Raw genomic sequence first — 19,571 nt, 5'->3', positions numbered from 1 at the left:
GGGGGTAAAAATTACCATTTTTAGAGCAGCATTCACAGCTGTAACTAAGCAACAACAACTTTATTTGGTGTCCTTGCGCGGGTCAAGCTGTGCCATTTCCCATCGGGGATGGCGGGCGTGATGAGAGAACAGCAGCTGCAATATTTGTAATTGGTGTCGGAGATAAATTAAAAATACAGGAAATGAGAATTGTATGGAGGACTGTAAGTGCCAAAATTACTTTAATAGGTTTTCAAAACATCTTGCCAAAGGTGGCTGGCTAACACTTAGTAAATTAAAAAAAAACAAAAAAATAGTTACGCCATTAACAAAAACATTTTAAAAACTGTAACAAAACGGCATCTGTATTGAGTTACCTTCTTCATTTCAGTCCCCTATTTATTCACTTTCCATTTTCATTTTCTACCTATTCATTAAATAATTCTTAAATTGATTAATTTCTGAGATTTTCCTTATAAATGTTCACTTTTACATTCTTTATTCAATTCTTTATTGTGCAAATAGGGGGGCTATCACTGAAATAAACTCACAACATAAATGTTTCTGCCATTTGCTAATTTAGACCAGGACCACAACAAAAATAACCAGATCTGTAGTGAGAGGGTGTGAATGAGAGAGAGACAGGTGAACACTGAAGATGCAAGGAGTAGAGATCCTGAAGTTTGTTGAGTTTAAATACGCAGGGTTGACCATACAAAGGAACAGACAGAGCACAAGAGAGGTGAAGAAGAGAGTGGCATGGGTTGAGACAGTGCTCCATTGCTTTGACAAACAAAGCTATTGGGTTAACAGTTACTTAAAATTACTTGGGTGTTCATTTTTATCCAGAAATGATCAATAGCAGAAGAACCCCCCTGGAAACATAGCAGTGGCTTTCAGATGCTGGAAATGAAGCTGGAGACTCAACCTCATCAAGCTAACTGACCAGAGATCAGTGGAAACACAAAGAAAGAAATGTTTCATTTTATACTCATGTGAAGATTAAAAGCTTGGATGGGTTGATAAAGGGGTTGGAATCTTAAAACTGGCCGTTGCAGACTTTAACTTGGGAATGGCGGAATACATTTATCTGTTTTGGATAAATGAAGACTTTATTCTACAAAACAGGCAATGCCCCTTTTTAAATCTGAAATTTACTGATAAAAAGTTTGGAGATTTAAAGTTAGACACTTTTATTCCAAGTGCAGCCTCCGTGTCTGAGTCTAATTTAACACTGGAATGCTAATTAGAAAAGATACGTGGGAGAAAGTGAGTGAAATGAACAGCAGCATCTTCCTGCAGAGCTCATCAGCATCTTTGCAGTCATGTCACTCTCCCGCTCAACATAAACAGTCACATTGCCTAACCATTTCCTGTGGCCGGAGTTATAAAGTATACTATTCGCCTGCTGCACTCTTCAGGTTGGCTTCATGCAAGACTCTTATTTGTATTCGTCCGATGGTTTCCACTTGGTTGTATTTGTTTTTTGGAGAGCAACACTGGGGGTGAACCCTGAATGCCTTTTGCAGTCAAAAATGATGAATTCAGTAGAAGAACTGCAAAGAAAGCAACCAGTAGTTGTGCCAAAATTCAACGCCTTGTTGAATTTGAACAAATCACCCGCTGGACCAGTGTTAAGTTTTCTGTTCCTGTTACAGAGGACAGCTCACACTGAAGGTTAAAGGCTGTCCCTCAGGCCATCACACAACCATCTGTCATGTTCATTTAAGCTGTGGGATATTTAAGGACACCTTCAAATCTTGTCAGTATTAAGCCGTGAAAACATTTACATTCACCCTGGAGTACAACTTAAAAAACACATAATTCTTCTTAAGTTTTTACACTGAGCGATGCAGACAGCACTACGGCTGTGCTTCTTCTTCTCTTGAGGTGCTGAAACCCACCTCTAAAGAAAATCTATATTTAAACATCAACATCTGAAAGTTGTTTTTTTTTTATTTCAAAGTTCCATCTGCAGCACTTATTACACAAATCTTCAAATAACCTTGAGATTTAAAAACAGTTATCTGCTCTTTAGTATGCCCGCTGACAAAGCTCTGGTGGATCCTTTTAAAGTCTATTCAAATGTGGCATTTAGAGCTGGAACTGTGAGCATTTTTTGCTTCAAGTGGGCTCTGCTGCAAACAGAAGGAGATGGTTAAAAAAAAAAATAATCAGACAACAGTGTGGTATTATCCAGGAAAAAAAATCTAAAGGAAGCCGATGCAGAAACTGTTATTCGCCAGTGATTTAATTTAAACTGCAAAAAATACAAATGGAATTTAAACATTTTCTTTGGTTAGTCCTTATTGAGAATCGGGTTTCTGTGGCTTTATGGGGCCGATAGACGGGGGGCGGTTGGTGAAAGGGTGCCACAGGCCCTGGATGCTGGGACTGTCTGTGTGGATGGGTTTGCGGATGCGGATGATTTCCAGACCGGACTGATTGGTCAGCTTAGTCAAAAGCTCAGATATCTGCTGAGACGTTTTGCTCGTGATGGTTTCTTCCCTCACGTTGCCATTTACTGCAAAAAAGGAAAATATATGTGACTTTTAAGAGGATACCTACAACATTAACGTGCTTCTGAGTGCAATTATTTTACCAATACCTTTTACCTATGTTATACTGCCCCCTACAGTATCTAAGACTGCTTTATGCCAGTTTACTTCTTATGCTTCTTATTAAGTTAGTTAAAAATGAGACAGAACAACAAATTTTGGATATAACATTAACAAAAACTGTCAGTTTCTAAAAATGTTCATTTGGATTTGGCAGATGGTGTCATAGCTGGGTATTATAACAGTGAAGTTGGATGAAAAATCTACCTTATCCATACTCAAGCTTTTTGAAAATGGAGTGTTCATTACAAATTCTGACAAAATGTTTAAAAATGAAATTAAATATTAATTTGCATATGTGACTTTTAATTTGTTTCATATTTGCTGATGAAGAAGTCTAAAATATTAATTCATCAAATATGATACACTTGGCGTGACAGGGTTAAAGACTATAATGTGCCTTCTATATGAGAAGCTGGAAATAAAATATCAGTTCCCTATCTGCAAAATTGTAATTTCTACAATGCCTCCAAATATGCTGTCAGAGATCCAGGATCCAAATATTTTAGAGATTTCAACCATCCATCACTCTATAAATGTCCTTACTGATAAAGCCACAGTACCAGATATTTACCCTAAAAATACGAAGAACCTGATTCAAGGAGTTTTCAGATAATATAAAAGAAATGTTAGAAAAATATGCCTTGATGCATGCTCAATCATCCAGGTAAGGAAATCCTGAAAAGATTATTCTGTTTTTTGTCTGGACGCAGTGTTTTCAGTGGGACAAACGTTTCATCACTCATCCAAGTGACTTCTTCAGTCTCAGCTGACTGCAGGTTTCCCCAACCTTATAAACAGTACATCTGCATAGCCAAATATGGAGTTTCCTCAACAGCCAGAAGAGAGAAGGATGCACCACCGAGGATGTGGACAAGTAGGGGAAACATTTGCCTGACAGAAAACTCACCCAAACAGTAAAAAACATCCTTGCAGGGTTAAACTTTGCTGTAAAGCCGAGGCAAATCCCGCTAGTTGAATTGATCACAGCTACAGAAACAGCAATTCAAAACATCAACATTGCAGATGTGGAAGCAGAGCAACTGGGGACGAAAGTTTTGGCCTGTGTCAGCAATGCAAAGTCCTCAGCATCCAACATCATCATGGGGGAGAGGAAGGCACTCAGATCGCTTAGTAATAACAACATTATCATCCTTCCGGCAGACAAAGGGTAGGTGCACGCTTTTGCTAAACCAGAAAGACTATCATGAGAAAATTTTGTCGCTGCACAGTGACAAAAATACTTATGAGCCCCTGAAATGAGAACCAGGTAGTTGTTACAGGAAGAGGGTGATAGACTGTCTGAAACAGTTAGAGCAAGACATCGTTATTGAGCAAACCTCATACCACAGGCTATACCCAGGAGAATCTAAACCAAGCCTGTATGGTTTACAGAAGATACATAAACAGGGTGCACCTGTAAGACCAACTGTCTGTATGATCAACTCGATCGCCTATAACATCAACAAGTTGCTGGTTTCAATCGTCAACCTATTGGTGGGCAGCTCTAAACACCACAACCAGAACACGATGGATTTTGTTGAGAAGGTGAGAGATGTCATTATGGAGGCTGTTGAAACAGCACTTGTGTTCCAGTCTCTGAAGCAGTGGAGGTAGTTTGCAAGAGATTACAGTATGACCCCAGCGTCAGCAACAGGAGCACTCTCAGCACCAACCCAATGTGTTTGCTCTTGGAACTATCAAAACAAACATGCTTTCATCCACTTACTTATGTTTGTTTTTATAGATAACAAATGAGAGTACAGGCATGAAAGAAGAGGAGTATTTTTTCCAGGGACAGTAAATTTCCCCAGCATGGAATCAATAAAGTCTTATCTCATCTTACCTTGGTCAGGCAAATCTGTGATGGTTAGGTTGGAAGCATTTGAAAGCTTACCATCTCTAGAGAGACATGACTAAATTCCTACATGATTACCATTCATTTTGGTACTCATCTTTTTATTCAGTTGGTACTTTATCAATTACTCAGTTCAGAGTCTAGTGAGTGGAATGCAATTCATATAATAAATGTTCTAATAAATATTCAGTTGCTCTCTATTACAATTTCATTACCTTTAAATTCCTCAACAGAAGCTTGTAATCTTAACTACTTCTCTCTTTACTTTATATCTACATCAACAAATGATATATATTGAGAAATTTCACTGTCACTCTGCTTCACCATTGTTTCAGTAAATTTATTCAGGTCTGATTCGAACAGAGCTGTGGGCACTTACAGTATTCTGCAACTATTTTTGGTACCCTGCAGGGCTGCGGAGACACATAGACGACAGTTCCAGGGTTCTTGTTGGCATAATCCACAACTCCCTCCTCGATAAAATCCCTGAAAAAGAAAATTAACCGTATTAATGTTTTGGTAAGGGTGACAGAGGTTTTTTTGTTTGTTTTTGAGCCATACCTGACAATTATTTTCATTACTGGTTAATAAATTATTATACATTTGCTTAAACCACACAGTCTGAGTGCAGCTGTATAAAGCGGAAAATTAAATGACAATCATATCATTTAATTTTATGCTTTGTGCTACTTTTCATTTCAAAAAGAAATGCATGAACGGTTAAATAACTGATAATAAAACAAACTTGGGGAAAAAAAATCTTTCCAGATGACAAACATCACCCTGCAATTGTCAGATATGAATTTTTAAAAAACATTTTCTTGAAAATACAATTTTAAAAGACCACAGACTCCATCCTTGGATGTTTTAATTGGTTAACGTGAAGCTGGACCCTCTCACTATTATAAATGCAAATGCACAGAATTTGGCCTATTTTGTGTGTTAGCAAGCAGATAAACAGCTTAAAATGAATCAACAGAAACACTATTTTTATCTTTAGGCAACTGAAGTCACAGAACATTCAGTCATGAAGTCAGAAACTATTCTGAGCAGTGAAAAATTCTGCTGAGAGTCTGCAAAAGTAACTGCTGCTAGCATCATGATGTGGCGTTTGAACCATAAAGGCTGCTGTTGGTGAGGTCTGTCAACATCTACTTCCAGTGCTAAAAGATTCTTCTACTATTTATGATCCCTGAATCCATATCACAGGAATGTGATGATCATCTGGCTTTCTGATTGTGTGTTACAGAAGCTTGGTTTTATCTTACTATAGCAGATGGTGCATTTGAGCCTATCTGCTATAATAGGAACTGCAAAAATCCTGCTTAACTGCAAATTTTTTGGGCCATTTCTAAAATACTCCATCAGTTACACCTTGTTAGTTCTGGGTTTGACCCCCTTTTGCCCTCAGAACTGGCATTATTCTTTGTGGCACAGATTCAACACGGTGCTGGAAACATTCCTCAGAGATTTTGTTGCATATTTGCATGATAACATCACATAGTTGCTGCAGATTTGTTTGTTGTACATCCTTGTTGCAAACCTACTGCTCCTGCTACTAAAGATGCTCTATTCGATTGAGATCCAGTGACTGTGGAGACCATGTGAGTACAATAAATTCACTGTCATGTTAATGAAACCATATTGAAAGGATTTCAGCTCTGTGACATGACATCAGAAGCCGACTTGGGGTTCATTATCTTGCCCAAGGATACTTCGCTATGTAGACTGGAGGAGCCGGACATCAAAACACAAACTTTCTGATCAGTTGGTGACCCGCTCTGCCTCCTGAGCTACAATTCATGATTTCATGTAGTTTACACCAAATTCTGACCCTTCCCTTCAAATGTTGCATCATTTCCAATCTTCTATTGTCCAACTTTGGTGTAGGTTCAGTTTCCTGTTCTCAGCTGAAAGGAGTGACATCAGGTGTCTTCTGCTGCTGTAGCCCATCTGCTCCAAGGTTTAACGTGCTGTGTGTTCACAGATGCTCTTCTGCATCTTCGTCTTTCTTCAAAATTCTGATGCTTGTTTGGACTTCATCTGGTCTTTGGCCATGTCTACATGTGTTCAGTTGCTGCCATTGCGATTTGCTCATTAGATATTTGCATTACCGAGTAGCTGAAAAGGTTTTCCTAATGAAGCGGCAGATGAGCATTTTATATGCTATGACGTTATGACAATTATCTGTTTAACCTGCTGTTGGCTTACAGCATCTTTTGGATTCCTCCATCAGGAAAGACGGCTGATTAATGAAGAATAATGAGGTACAAGACTGACGTCAACATAATGGACTAGGATTAAGAATAATTACAAGATCAAAATCAATAAACAGTGTGCTAATCAGGAAACTGTATACCAAGTAATATCTTAGATTATTTCAAGGCCGTGACTGAGAGGAACTGTCTACATAAACTATCAAAGACTTCCTTTACCTGGCTCCCAGCGAACTCTGAGCCTTTTTGGAGAAGATGATGGAGATTCGTTTTAGCTGGCAAACGTACCGACCGACGCCATTTTGAAGGACACTTCTCAAGAAACGACTCGGTGTCCCTCTGGAAGTCATCGTTAATCTGCTCTTTTTCTACTGCTGCACAAAAATAACACAGTTAAACACACTAAACGGTAAGAAGGCTCTCAGAGGACAACCTGACGGGCATGTACACAGCGCTGTCCGTCAGTAACAAGTTCCGGAGTGAAACGCATAGCTGACATAACGGTTAACAAAAAAAGATACCTTCTAGAAGAAGACTTCTTTAGTTGACAAATTAACCTTCAAACCATTACATTTATTTTCTACTATAAAAATGATCATGTTAAGCATCATTTAAAGGGTAAATATGTGTTAGTCCAGCTTTCCGTATATCTAGTCTTCCGTATAGTTCACACGGACTTGTTTTGGAAACGCACCGAAAAGCCCGGGTTAGAGTGGAGCATGGGAGGAGAGGAGGACAGATACCAGAGACTGTAAGTTGTTCTTTTTCGGCCTCATGTTTTATTAAACGCCACTAACTTTTGAGTGATGCTTTCATACGCCTCCATGATAATTTTCATGTTCGGTATGTCTCCGTTTGACAAGAAAATAACGGTTTTCTGCCTCGCTGCCTCTCCTTACTTTGACTGTCTAGGTCACCCCAAAACTTTGCTGTGCTTTTCCTATATTAGGCTGCTGGTTTCCTCATGTCTTGGTGTCTTTTTGCAGGTTCAACGTGCTGACCACATAACCAATGTGGAGAGGCTTGCTGCTGAGGAGCTCCACCTGTCTCTTGCAGGTGGGAGCCCCAAGGTTTCTCCTCCAAGGATGTCTTACATCTCCATTTTTGAGACCTCTACCTCAGAGGCTGCTTCACAGGTCATTTCCAATACGTTGGGGTACAGGCTACTTCCTGACACACACTGGGACCAGAGGTTATAAAAAAGACACCAAATCTACTTTAGAGTTCCCTGTGACCCCCATAACAGTCACAGACATCAAACAGTATCTACGCTCCAAAGATATTCCCTTCCATGATGGCTACAGCTGCCTCCACATTCCCAGCATCTTTGTGGATTTGTCAACCAGGAAGGAGGTCTTCTCCCTGTTCATTGACAAAACCACGGGACAGTTTCTGTGCAAGGACACGCTGGTGGAGGGGAGCTGGGAGGACCTCCAGGACTGTTTGGAGGTGATGCAGAAGGACGGAGAAGAGTCCCTTAACCCTAATGTGCTGCTGGGGTATCCGGAGAGTGTGGAGGAGCAGGAGGAGAGAGAGAGGGAGCTGAGAGAGGTGCAGAGGATCTGGTCCACCTCTGTGCCACTCACTGACCTCCCAGAGGATGAAGCTCAGCTGATTAAAACCATGTTCCAGGTATTATTCTGTGTTATTTGTGATTCTTAATTCAAAAGATGACACAAGCAGCTCATGAACAGCTTCCCCAGAGCTGTTGCCCTCACCGCACATCTCCCTGCACTGATTACAAAGATCGGCAGCAACGAACACACACATATCCTCAGCTCTGTGACAAACATATGCGCACATTCACAACCATTCTCATCCTCTGAGACTGCTAGTACCTGAATGTAAAGTCACTTTAAACATATACATATTTATTTTAAATATATGTATTTTTTTTAAATATATTTATTTTTACACCTAAGCTGTAAAAGGCTGAAGGGTTATTGTTGTCATGCCACTGGTGGTGTAAGTACAAGACCTTACCTTTTCCTCTACAGTGTCATCTGGTGCAGTAATGTTTGTCAATGCTTTGTTTCAGATCACAAAGCTCTCCAATGCAACCCTCAAGAAGTTTGGAGTGAGATTATTCAAGCCAACCAAAAGCCTGGTTTTCCCCTGGTTTGGTGGACCTGACTCCTCTTTAAAAGGGGTCAAGCTCCTGTCAGCTCAAAGAACGGAAACTGACAAAGTCACATATAATGAAGCTGCAGTCCCAAAGTCTAACTCCTATTACAACTTGTTTGGCCTCCCTCTTGTGGGGCGTCTGGACTCGGAGGTGGTGGTGACGGGTCACGAGTTTGACACGATGGCTGTGAGTCAGGCCACAGGACTCCCGAGTGTTGCTCTTCCGCGCGGGGTCAGCTGCCTTCCTCCAATCCTGCTGCCCTACCTGGAGCAGTTCAAGCGGGTGACTCTGTGGCTGGGGGGAGACATTCGCTCCTGGGAGGCGTCAAAGAGCTTTTCTCGCAAACTGGGTATCAGGCGTTGCTCCCTTGTGCGGCCCGGTGAGTACCGGCCGTGTGCGGTGGAGGCTCTGGCCCGAGGTAAAAACTTAAGCAACATCATTAAAGCCTCGATCCCAGCGGCCCATAAGTCCATAGTGTCCTTCAAGCAGCTCAGAGAGGATGTTTACGGGGAGCTCGTCAACACAGATCAGGTGGCTGGAGTGAAGTGGACGAGGTTTCCTGAGCTCAACAGGATTTTGAAGGGACACCGCAAGGGAGAGCTGACTGTTTTTACAGGTACTGTGTTACTAATAATGATATTTTAAGACTCAGGAACTAATTAGTTGTTTTTTTTTTATTCATTTCTTCCCTTTTTAAAAGTGATACAAACAAAACTCATAGCATCATAAAACACGAATTCTGTGGTAATCAATATCTCTGTGGATAATGGGTCTTTCTTCCACCACTTCTAGGTAGCCAAAAATCAAAGCCAATTTGTAAGCAAGCAGATTTAAATTCAGTCTTTTATTATTCTGCGTTCAAGCCCTGAGTTGTGATCGAGTTTCACAACTCAACGGCAAAACAAAAACCATATCTGATTGAAGTTTGGATGATATCTTCTTCAAGATGGTCTCATTTGTCAGTGCTACAGCGCTTTCCTGTTTTTCCCTTTTCTGACTTCTCCAGCATTGTGGCTATTTTTGGATCAGTCAGTGAAAGTCCCAACATGCTTCTTTATATCTGCAATTTCATCATGGAACTTCAAACATGTGAATAAAAAACCCACTTCCTGGTGTCCCAAGACCTTTGAGAGGTGTCCCATTGTGTGCCACCATGATTGCTTTGCATTAACTCAGTGAATGAAATTTAAATTGAATCATCACTGTTATAACACTGAAGATCAACTGCATTACGTAGTTGAATGAGCACTAAAAAGCTGTGGAAGTCATGCAGCACTGCTCAAGGACCTTGAACGGGAGATAGGCTGACTTAAATTCAGCCACAATGTTTGATAAAAATCAAATCTCGTACTTTCTTTAAAGGAACAGGACTTAAAACACACACAGCTGGCCAAGTTTTTACTTTTCATTAAAGTGTCCTGAAGTATGATGGCTTTTTAGTTTACCAGTTTTAATATAAAGAACAAGTACTAGCTTTATTAACCCAGTACGCAATCATGATGTTTCTTCACCAGGTCCTACTGGAAGTGGGAAAACCACCTTTATCAGTGAGTTGGCCCTGGACCTTTGCATGCAGGGTGTCAACACTTTATGGGGCAGCTTTGAGATCAACAACGTCCGTCTAGCTAAGATCATGCTGACACAGTTCGCCATGCAGAGGCTGGAGGAGAACCTGGAACACTATGATTTCTGGGCAGACAAGTTTGAAGAGCTGCCGCTTTACTTCATGACTTTCCACGGACAGCAGAACATCAAGTAAGTCTTATCAGTACTTCAGGGATCCATGAAGTTCTTTTATTGAAGAGGTTTGCTTTGTTTTTTGAACATAATCTTGATAGTTTGATCACTTCTTGTTGGAGTGTGATTGCTCAGTCAATATAAGGCTACGTCTACACTAGCCCGGATAAAATTGAAAACGGCGTTTTCTCCCAAAAATGCTCCGCGTCTACACTATCGTTTTCAGTCGTTTCAGAACAGTTGTTCATCCACAATGAAACGACTGAAACACTTACGTTCCTGTATTGCGCATTGGTGAAACATAAGTCGATTTGACCTGCGTTATTTCTGTCTGCCGTTTATTTACTTTCCAGCTCTTTGAAACGTTGCAGGAAAATGTTGAGTAAAAGCACCGAGTTTTTTAAAGGACTAACAATGAGGTGGAGTTGTTGCTGCGAGTAACACAAAAGTACAGTTACAAAAGCGAGTGAAAATTAAAGAATTTGAAGAAAAGCTATCTGGAGCATGTACAGACTGATATTAATCTTTAATAGGGCTGTCAAAATTGAGAGCAAACAAAATAACTGCTGTATAATGCCCTCCGCTATCTTAATTGGTCACATGACTGCATCATATGACTAAAATGCGTCATTGTTTTCGAAAGTCTCTGTTTATGCAGTCTACACTGCGACGCGAAAACAGTGTTTTCCAATGTATCCGCTTTGGAGAGCGTTTTCAAAAAGCTCAGTTTTAATTGACCGAAAACGCTGTCTCAGTGTGGACGGAAGGCCAAAACGGAGAGAAAAAGATGCGAGTTTTCAAACGAAAACGTATTAGTGTGGACATGGTCTAAGACCTTCTGACTCTTGCCCGATTTTGTCTACAGGACAGTGCTGGACACAATGCAACATGCTGTCTACCTCTATGATATCAACCATGTCGTCATTGATAATCTGCAGTTCATGATGGGGCAAGAAAACCTCTCAGTAGACAAGTAAGATAAAAAATGTTGTTTATCTGGTGTGTGATGATGCCATGTTAGTGCTGTTATTGGTGTGTTTATGCTGTATGGAAATACAATGTTCTCATGTAATTCAGGTTTGCAGTCCAGGACCACATTATCGGGGTTTTCAGGAAGTTTGCCACTAACAGCTCCTGTCATGTCACCTTGATCATTCATCCGAGGAAAGAGGAGGATGACAGAGAACTGCAAACGGCATCAATCTTTGGTTCTGCTAAGGTAAGGCAGCAGAAGTTTCAGTTCAGTCTGGTAGAAAGTACTGAATGAACAGTTGAAGGTGACAGATTGTTGGCCGAGAGATACTGTACATTTAATGTACAATGTTCAATTATCCTCTTAACATTGTCACAGTCACCAGTGACCTGTTTAGGGTTATGGTCAGCTTCAAATGTACCCTTTTTGTGGGTATTTCCCCTATCTGGCATTCGCAAATTAAAATATTTTAACAGGAGAACTAAAAGGGCCAATATAGAATCACTGCATCAATAGGTTGTTATTGTGAGAGTAATAATAATTTTGTTCATATTCATCAAAATAGCATGGGTATCATTCTATTTTGATTTTTTTAAATCAATACCTAAAACATTTTAATAAATAAGCACATCTCTTTACTTGCTGTTTTAATAAAAATGCACATATGGTTGCTTTCTTCACAAATCTGCAGTTTTCCAATTTAAGTAGAACACGTCTTGACTTTTAACTCCTTCCAGGCCAGCCAAGAGGCCGACAACGTCCTCATACTGCAGGAAAAGAAGCTGGTGACGTGTCCCGGCCGCAGATCCCTGCAAGTGACCAAGAACCGCTTTGATGGAGACGTGGGCATCTTCCCTCTGGACTTCATCAAGTCTTCGCTGACTTTTTCCACTCCCATCAAAGGAAAACACAAGCTGAGGAAGGTCAACACCAAGCCGGAAAATGAGGAGGAGGATGAGGCGACTGCAGCGGCGTCAAAGAAGGAGGAGGTTAAAAAAGACAAGGTAGAGAAAGTGAAAGGAAACACAAAGACTCCACGAACTGTTAAAAGTCCTGCAAATGGAAACGGAGCCATTCAGAAGTGAAATTTCAGAGTATTCTCTCTGTTGACCAGGGATTTGAATGTTAAAGCTCAACCAGACTCTTTGTATGAAAGATAATGTTCGACAGTTATATGTCAAGAACAGGAGGTTCAGCTAAGCTAAATACAAGTACATAAATATGAACATGCATATGAAATGTATGAATTAACATCCCTGAATCTAGAATATGCTAGGTAGTGAAAACATGTTTCATTGTGGAATGAAGTATGTTACAGACAGAATGTGAAATAATGACAGCAAAGTGTTAAACTAGTCTTCAAAGCTTTTCTGTTCAATGTAGTAAGACTGAATTTGTTAAGTGTTGTTTAACCTATTCAAATAATAATGTGACACCAGGAACTACTGATTAAATAGGGATGGTCTTTTCGTGGCAACACTATCACTGTCTGCTTGGTGGCATAATACAAACCCCTGCACATTACCACAGTGTGTTCTCTACTGACTTTTTGTACAACAATGATTTGTTGCTTTTTATAATAAAAACCCCCAACAACTTCTAATGCAGATTGTGCTGGTGTTTTCTATCTGTGGTCACCAGGGGGCGTTGTGTGCTAAGAGACTGGAGTTTAGTTAACTTCAGATAATTGTTGAGCAGCAAATATCAGCCGTCCTATTTACAAATGGCAGTGATCACTGACTACAGACATATGTGTTTGATTTAGTTTTGTCTCTCGGCTACAGCAGCGACTGCCTTAACAACTTGCTAACGATTTGTTCCAGATGTCTGATTTATAAATGACTACAAGCGTGACAAAGCTCAGTTATGCACATTAGGAAAAATGTAGTTTAATTCTGCACTCTGGTTAAACAGCAAGCTGTATACCCCTCTTTCCTTGCTGTTTGACTGATTTCAGAGGTTGTTTGTTCCCTTTTACCCTCCCATGAGCCTGCCTTTTAATAATGATAATTAAGTTCAAATAACACGTATTGAAAAGAAGAGTACTAAAGGTTTTAGCACACTTGCCTATTACTTACCCTTCATTGTCCAACCTTGGCCTTCTCCAATGTCACACCACACAATGCATTATTTAGAGTGGGTGACTTTAAATAAATGCAAAGTGTTTTTAAAACATCTTCATATGAATATTTCATGGGTAAAGTCAACTGCCCTGCCTCGGTTGTACTGGTGTGGGGTTACGAGTAGAATCAGCAGCTCTCAGAAGTGAAGGAAGTCTGCATTGCGCTGCATCGTGGGCTGCTGCAGGATGTATTGATGGCTGAAGTGTCGCACTTTATCACAGTCGCTGCAAACCCATATAAATTTCAGGTTTATGATTTAAAGGGTTAGTGGTTCAATGTGGGAATATGAAAGCGCCTGTGTGTTTTATACCAGGGCCTTTGGTGATTTGCAACCTTGAAATATGCACTGAATAAATCAAGTGTCACTGTGGGAATCACACAAGTGTAAAATCAAGGACCAAAGGTGCCAAAATAGCAAAAAAACCAACTACTGACTAAATAAAAAATCCAATTTAATGTACCAGATACATTTAAAATAAGTGCAGATGTTCATAAAGTTATAGAATATATATTTTTTCTATTATTACTTATTTCTGTATTTTCTTTTACAGTTCCTTTATGTTTCAATATAAAATGAGGTGGCCAACACCAAAGGCAAACACAGTCCTATGGAAATTTTTTTCACTGGACTATTATTGCAACACCTTGATTAATCTATTCAGCTGTAGATTTCCTTTCGAGCTTTGGGTTTGTTCCAGCTTTGGTCTCACAGATGGCCTCACATTTGATTCTAGAATACTTTGGTATATAGAGGAATTCATAGCCCACTCAGTGACTACAAAGTGCCCTGTACCTGTAGCTCAGGGGTGGGCAATTCCAGGCCCCGAGGGCCGGTGTCCCTGCAGGTTTTAGATCTCACCTTGGGTCAACACACCTGAATCACATGATTAGTTCGTTACCAGGCCTCTGGAGAACATCAGGACATGCTGAGGAGATAATTTAGCCATTTAAATCAGCTGTGTTGGTTCAAGGACACATGTAAAACCTGCAGGGACACCGGCCCTCGGTGCCCACCCCTGCTGTAGCTGCAAAACAAGCCTGAACCATCAACCCTCCTTTGCTGTGCTTTGTTGTTTGTGCTGATAATGCTGTGCATTATGGCCAACATCTCCACTTTGGTCTCACCTGTCCACGGGACATTGTTCCAGAGGTCTTGTGGTTTATTCAGATGCAGGTTTGCAAACAAAAGCCATGCAGCCATGAGAGAAGCAGCTTTTTCTCAGTGACACTTCCAAACATGCCGTGCTGTTCAGTCTTTTTCTAATTGTGCAGTCATGAACTTTAACGTTTAGCATGCTAACTGAGATCTATAGAGTCGGTGGTGTAACTCTTGTACTTTGTGTTAGACTGTTTGAACTTGGAGTGAATTTGCTGGAAAGTCCACTCCTCGGGAGATTGTGGCATAAACTTGACTGATTGACTGACTGCTTTGGTCCTCCATATGTAACGCCTTAGGATTTTGGGAATGTTGAGGCAGTCTTTGCACTCCAGATGCATAGCTTTGCTATGACTAATGACATATCAATCTAACCTGAATGTCATACATATGTATAACAACATGCCTACTTTGTCTTCAAAATCTTCAAACCAAGTGTCTGAATTACTCAAAATGCAACTCAGCTGTTGAGAGTTTCCCTTTTTCCTTCTAAAGTTTTATTTATTTCCTTTAAAACCTGTACAAACTCTGGAGCAGGAAAAGGGTTTTGTACAGCTTTTTACTTTTAGTAAAAATGAGTAAAGTTGCTCTTTAGTACTTTTGTCCTGTTGTTTGCCTCGATGTGGACTTCGCAGACACTGGGGCCTCTCTGTCTGCCTCTGATTTCTTTGCTGGCTCCATCTTTGACAGACCAGTCCAAGGGAAGCTCCTGGCACCAGACTCATCTTACACGAGGTATGCGCAGCCTCGAGCTTCTCGGATAGCTGAAACTATAAAATATTGTTGTAAGCTGTAGGAATAATTCCTGTGTGTGTTTGATGAACCTAAATCTCCGTGTATGAGACAGCAGGAGGGAGACAGGTCTTTGTATAGAAGCTCCATCATTTTGTTCTCATTTCTGCTTTTCTGACCCTTCTGTTAATGCTGAATATTTTCTGTGAATGTTTTACTGCACACTGCTCTCCATAATAACTCCAGGCTGTGTGCTGGATGGGTCCGTGTGTCCTTTTGACTGTGTGGGTGTGGGATATGGCCCGAGAGATCTCTGAATGGGGCTCTTTGTGTTTTAAGACATTACTGCACCCAGATGATGGTGGCTGTGTCGCCCGCCAGCTCCTTAAAAATCACAAAAATGCACAAAAAATACAACTGAGCTAAATGAATGCAGACACATGAATGTACAGTCATAAGCTATAGGATTACTGATCCTCGTCCAAGTAAGCTTTTAAAAATATCTAGAGTTTCATTGTTCTTTTTCCTCTTGTAAACAGGTGGTGCAAATCCAAATTAAATACAGGAATCCCTTTGTGCAGCAGCACAGCACTCTACGTCTGATTGTTCTCTTTTGTTGTGAATGGCCTGTGCTGATCAGAGCTTTGCATGCCTATTCAAATAGTTGCCATCTGGAGAGGGGAGGAGATGAAACAACTCCAGTTATGAAGCTTTTAATCATGAAGGCAACAAACAGTGCAGGGACCAAAAGGATGTGAATTAAATGAGGCTGAGAAAAGATGTTTCAGCTGCTGATAAACCTTCTTCCTATCTTTCTAATAAAAACATCATCAGGTGTCAGAATTAAAAATGCCAGCCACACCACAAAAACTGAACAAGAAGCTTTACATCAGTCAGAGAGAAATAAACTTGCATGCTGCCCCCTGCATGATCCGATGAATGCATGACATGCATGCATAGCTCTCCGCCCCATTAGCTGCCCTTCATTAAACCCCAACTATTTCGACCGAGTCTGGAGGTAATTTCAGGACCTTCAATCAGAGTTAATCAGCTGGGGGCTTTGGTCCTGCGGTGAACTTGGGATCATATTCTTGAGGCTTTTCTGCTGATGTTGGCCTCCATGACAGCACTGTTTTCACTGCAGGAAAGTCAGCTCAGAACACAATAGAGTTTGGAGGTATTTTTAGATAAATTAGGCAACAGTGAAACCACGAAAACATGTTCCTGGTTAGGTTTAAAGTAATAGTTTCATTGAGTCATGTTCCTTGTATTATCTTTGGTTCCTATTATTGTCCTCAATTTTCCTTTTTCGCGTGTCTCCTGTGTTCCCCTCTGTCTGCCCCTCATTGTTCTCCGTGAGTTTGGTCTTGGTCCTTTTTTCAGTTTACTTTCTTTTTTATTTAGAAGGTCCGCATGTAGTTTTTTGTGCTTTTTCTTCTCTCCTTTGATCTTTTTTGAGCCATCAGTGACTGATTGAGTTCACCTATCCTTGTTCTGTAATTAGTCTGTGTCTGTTCCTTCAGTCTTTGTCAGGTCATCATCTCTACACATTAGTGTTACAGAATCTTCCCTGGTAATGGATTTTGTTGTTTTTTTTGTATCACTTAACCTGCCTCATGCAGCTCGTTTTGTTTTCTTTTTGTTTTACAAAAACATTTATACACTTTCACAATCCGATGAATGCATCGGCGAGAACACTTAAGTCGGTATCTTGCCCAGGGATACTTTGCCACACAGACTGGAGCAGCCAGAGATCAACCCACCAACCTTCCATTTAGTCACCCCAATCCATCTCCTGCACCACTTTTCCCTCACTCATGAGGAAGACCCCAAGATACATAACAGTATCACAAATAATTTACATTTAAGACATAGCCATCATCACACAGACTCTGTATCTAGAACCTAGAACACGAAGCCATAAAGTAGAACAAAAACACACAAGAAAACAATAGCAGAATACTCAATGAGACATAGCAGTTGCAATTTATTCTTTCACTATTGTGTCCAGGGTCAAAAAACACAACAGCTAAGCTCTTATTTCTTAAGCCAATGTGAACAAGAAGTCCTTTTTGTAATCATAAAGACTTGAACATTTATATTTTTATTACATCTGAGGAAACAATATGATGCAATCAAAAGTTCCCAAACAAAAGCTTCCTGCAAGATCATTTTGCATCCTTACCAGCAATCATTCACTTATACTTTACTGTATGCACTTTTGAAACTTAATGAAACATTTCCTTATGCCGTTTTAGTCCATAAATCCCATTAGTACCAATCGCAGCAAATATTATTTGAGCCAGACTCACAGTAGAATAGAAAGTGTCACAGAACATGCTGAGAGAACACCAAGTGCTAGAAGGGGCACACTGAGTATGTAGAGCAAGTTCAACAGTACACTGAGTCTGTGACATTAAAAGATCTCTTTTTGAAACAGTAACTTTCCCCACTCATTCAAGTGCAAAAGTGGAGGCCAGACCAGAATCACCACATTCCTGTCCTTGCATTAGATGTACTGGCTATAAATCTTAAATGTTCATAAACAGAAACCATTCCCATTATAGCGCCATAAAGTGCATGCCTCATTTCTCTGTGGTTTTGCAGCTAGAGCGTGTTCAGGACTCATGTAGCATGCGGACGGACCAGAGGCCATTTCAGACTCACAGCTGATTCAAGATGCCCCACCACCCCGCCCCCCCGGGTAGTGTCAGGACATGAGGGAGGTGGGGTTTACTCTGCCTCACTCACGTGCACTCAGCACGTTTGACCCACATTAGCCAACACTATGCCTGCTGCTGCTGCTGTGTATATTAATAACCAAGCTCACATTCTCCTCTCTGTACTCTCACATCATGAAGGAGCACAGTTTTCAGCCCATTATGTGAAACTTAAAAGATATTTTGCATCGTTTTTATTACCAGTGAAGATGTCAATTGAACGATGAATTCATCCAATTACAAAGGATATTCTCAGGAAGTATTTCTCTGTGAAATAAAGCTACTGAATGACAATTTTCTACATGACTATTTTGGTTTTAGTATTGTATCATACTTAATGCACCTTTGCACATGCGTGACTTAAAGGAAATGTAGAGATTTTGAAGTTTGCAGACCTTGCTGAGGTGGAGGAAAATGCAGTCGAAGGTGAACTGGACCCCTTGGAGAATGTCTGCAGTGCTTTGCTTCTCTGTGTGCGGCAGTCAGAGCAGTTCACCTACAAACATCTAAAGGTCAATGAGCATGTATGGCTTCTGGGTGCACTTGAGGATTAAGTATGTCTCACATCAGGTCCTGCATTCATGCAGTTGCTATTATTAAATATTTATATTTCTTATTGATCTTGGTTCTGTATCAATTTCTCTATTCCTATTTACATTGCCTTGTGATTTTAAGTATTATTTATCAGTTTTATTCTCCTTTTAATAGCTTAGCTATTTGTCTTCATTCTATAGCAATGTCCAAGTCATTTTTATTCATTTATTTTCCAGACCTACTTTGAATGAAAGTGTTGCACAATGGGGCAAAAATGAATACAGAAATTTTAGCAAGGATTCTAGTTAGGAGAAATTAACAGGGTGACAAACACAGAGAGAAAATGATACAGAAATCAATCCGTCTTAAAATGAATGAATCAATACAATTTTAATTCACTGATTGATTTTGTTAATTCATAACATTAATAATGCTTACTGTTATAAAGGTAAATAAATACAGAAGAAATTTATTGCATTGAATGAATTAGTTCGGAAGCAATTTATAACCCACCCTATTTTTATTTTAATTTTGGCAGTTATGGTCTTCCATACTGCTCATGTCTGATATGCTTAACTGTCATGTAGAATTAGTCACAGACATTTAGCTGACCACCCACTTCCAGTGACAGAGCTATACTGTAAACACCTGTCGTCTCACTGTGCTCGACTGGCTATAGACTGCCTTTTAAACATGAGAGGAAAACCTTTTGAGAGTCACCAGCATGCCCTGTTCTTATGTAACACCCAGATCTGGCCAAAGAGAGTGCTGAGGGGCTTAATCTGCCCTGGCACCAAGGG

General features: G+C 40.3%; 2 protein-coding genes across 2 annotated transcripts; one reads left to right on the top strand and one right to left on the bottom strand.

Moving 5' to 3' along the window:
* Positions 1-1,917: 1,917 nt before the first annotated feature.
* On the bottom strand, positions 1,918-7,134 carry mrpl43 (mitochondrial ribosomal protein L43). Its single transcript, XM_031760152.2, has 3 exons — positions 6,891-7,134; positions 4,835-4,941; positions 1,918-2,503 (listed from the first exon to the last, which is right to left on the bottom strand). The coding sequence occupies exons 1-3, from the start codon at positions 7,019-7,021 to the stop codon at positions 2,286-2,288; spliced, it is 456 nt and encodes a 151-aa protein (XP_031616012.1). The 5' UTR covers positions 7,022-7,134; the 3' UTR covers positions 1,918-2,285.
* A 145-nt stretch (positions 7,135-7,279) lies between these two features.
* twnk (twinkle mtDNA helicase) lies at positions 7,280-13,109 on the top strand. Its single transcript, XM_031760178.2, has 7 exons — positions 7,280-7,422; positions 7,658-8,303; positions 8,710-9,412; positions 10,311-10,551; positions 11,399-11,506; positions 11,611-11,752; positions 12,244-13,109. The coding sequence occupies exons 2-7, from the start codon at positions 7,683-7,685 to the stop codon at positions 12,589-12,591; spliced, it is 2,163 nt and encodes a 720-aa protein (XP_031616038.1). The 5' UTR covers positions 7,280-7,422; positions 7,658-7,682; the 3' UTR covers positions 12,592-13,109.
* Positions 13,110-19,571: the final 6,462 nt, after the last annotated feature.

The sequence above is a fragment of the Oreochromis aureus genome, linkage group 8 (assembly GCF_013358895.1).
Source record: "Oreochromis aureus strain Israel breed Guangdong linkage group 8, ZZ_aureus, whole genome shotgun sequence".
In the NCBI taxonomy this organism is placed as follows: domain Eukaryota; kingdom Metazoa; phylum Chordata; class Actinopteri; order Cichliformes; family Cichlidae; genus Oreochromis; species Oreochromis aureus.
Note: the sequence above shows the minus strand (reverse complement) of the source record. Positions and strands in the feature narration are given on the sequence as shown.

What these genes read in the sequence shown, in the direction of transcription:
- mrpl43 (XM_031760152.2), bottom strand. Translation starts at nt 7,021, where the DNA reads ATGACTTCCAGAGGGACACCGAGTCGTTTCTTGAGAAGTGTCCTTCAA. An exon ending in CAGAGTTCGCTGGGAGCCAG is followed by an intron (nt 4,942 to 6,890) that starts GTAAAGGAAGTC and finishes TTTCTTTTTCAG; the next exon opens with GGATTTTATCGAGGAGGGAG. An exon ending in AAAAATAGTTGCAGAATACT is followed by an intron (nt 2,504 to 4,834) that starts GTAAGTGCCCAC and finishes CCTTTTTTGCAG; the next exon opens with TAAATGGCAACGTGAGGGAA.
- twnk (XM_031760178.2), top strand. Translation starts at nt 7,683, where the DNA reads ATGTGGAGAGGCTTGCTGCTGAGGAGCTCCACCTGTCTCTTGCAGGTG. An exon ending in TGATTAAAACCATGTTCCAG is followed by an intron (nt 8,304 to 8,709) that starts GTATTATTCTGT and finishes GCTTTGTTTCAG; the next exon opens with ATCACAAAGCTCTCCAATGC. An exon ending in GAAAACCTCTCAGTAGACAA is followed by an intron (nt 11,507 to 11,610) that starts GTAAGATAAAAA and finishes CATGTAATTCAG; the next exon opens with GTTTGCAGTCCAGGACCACA.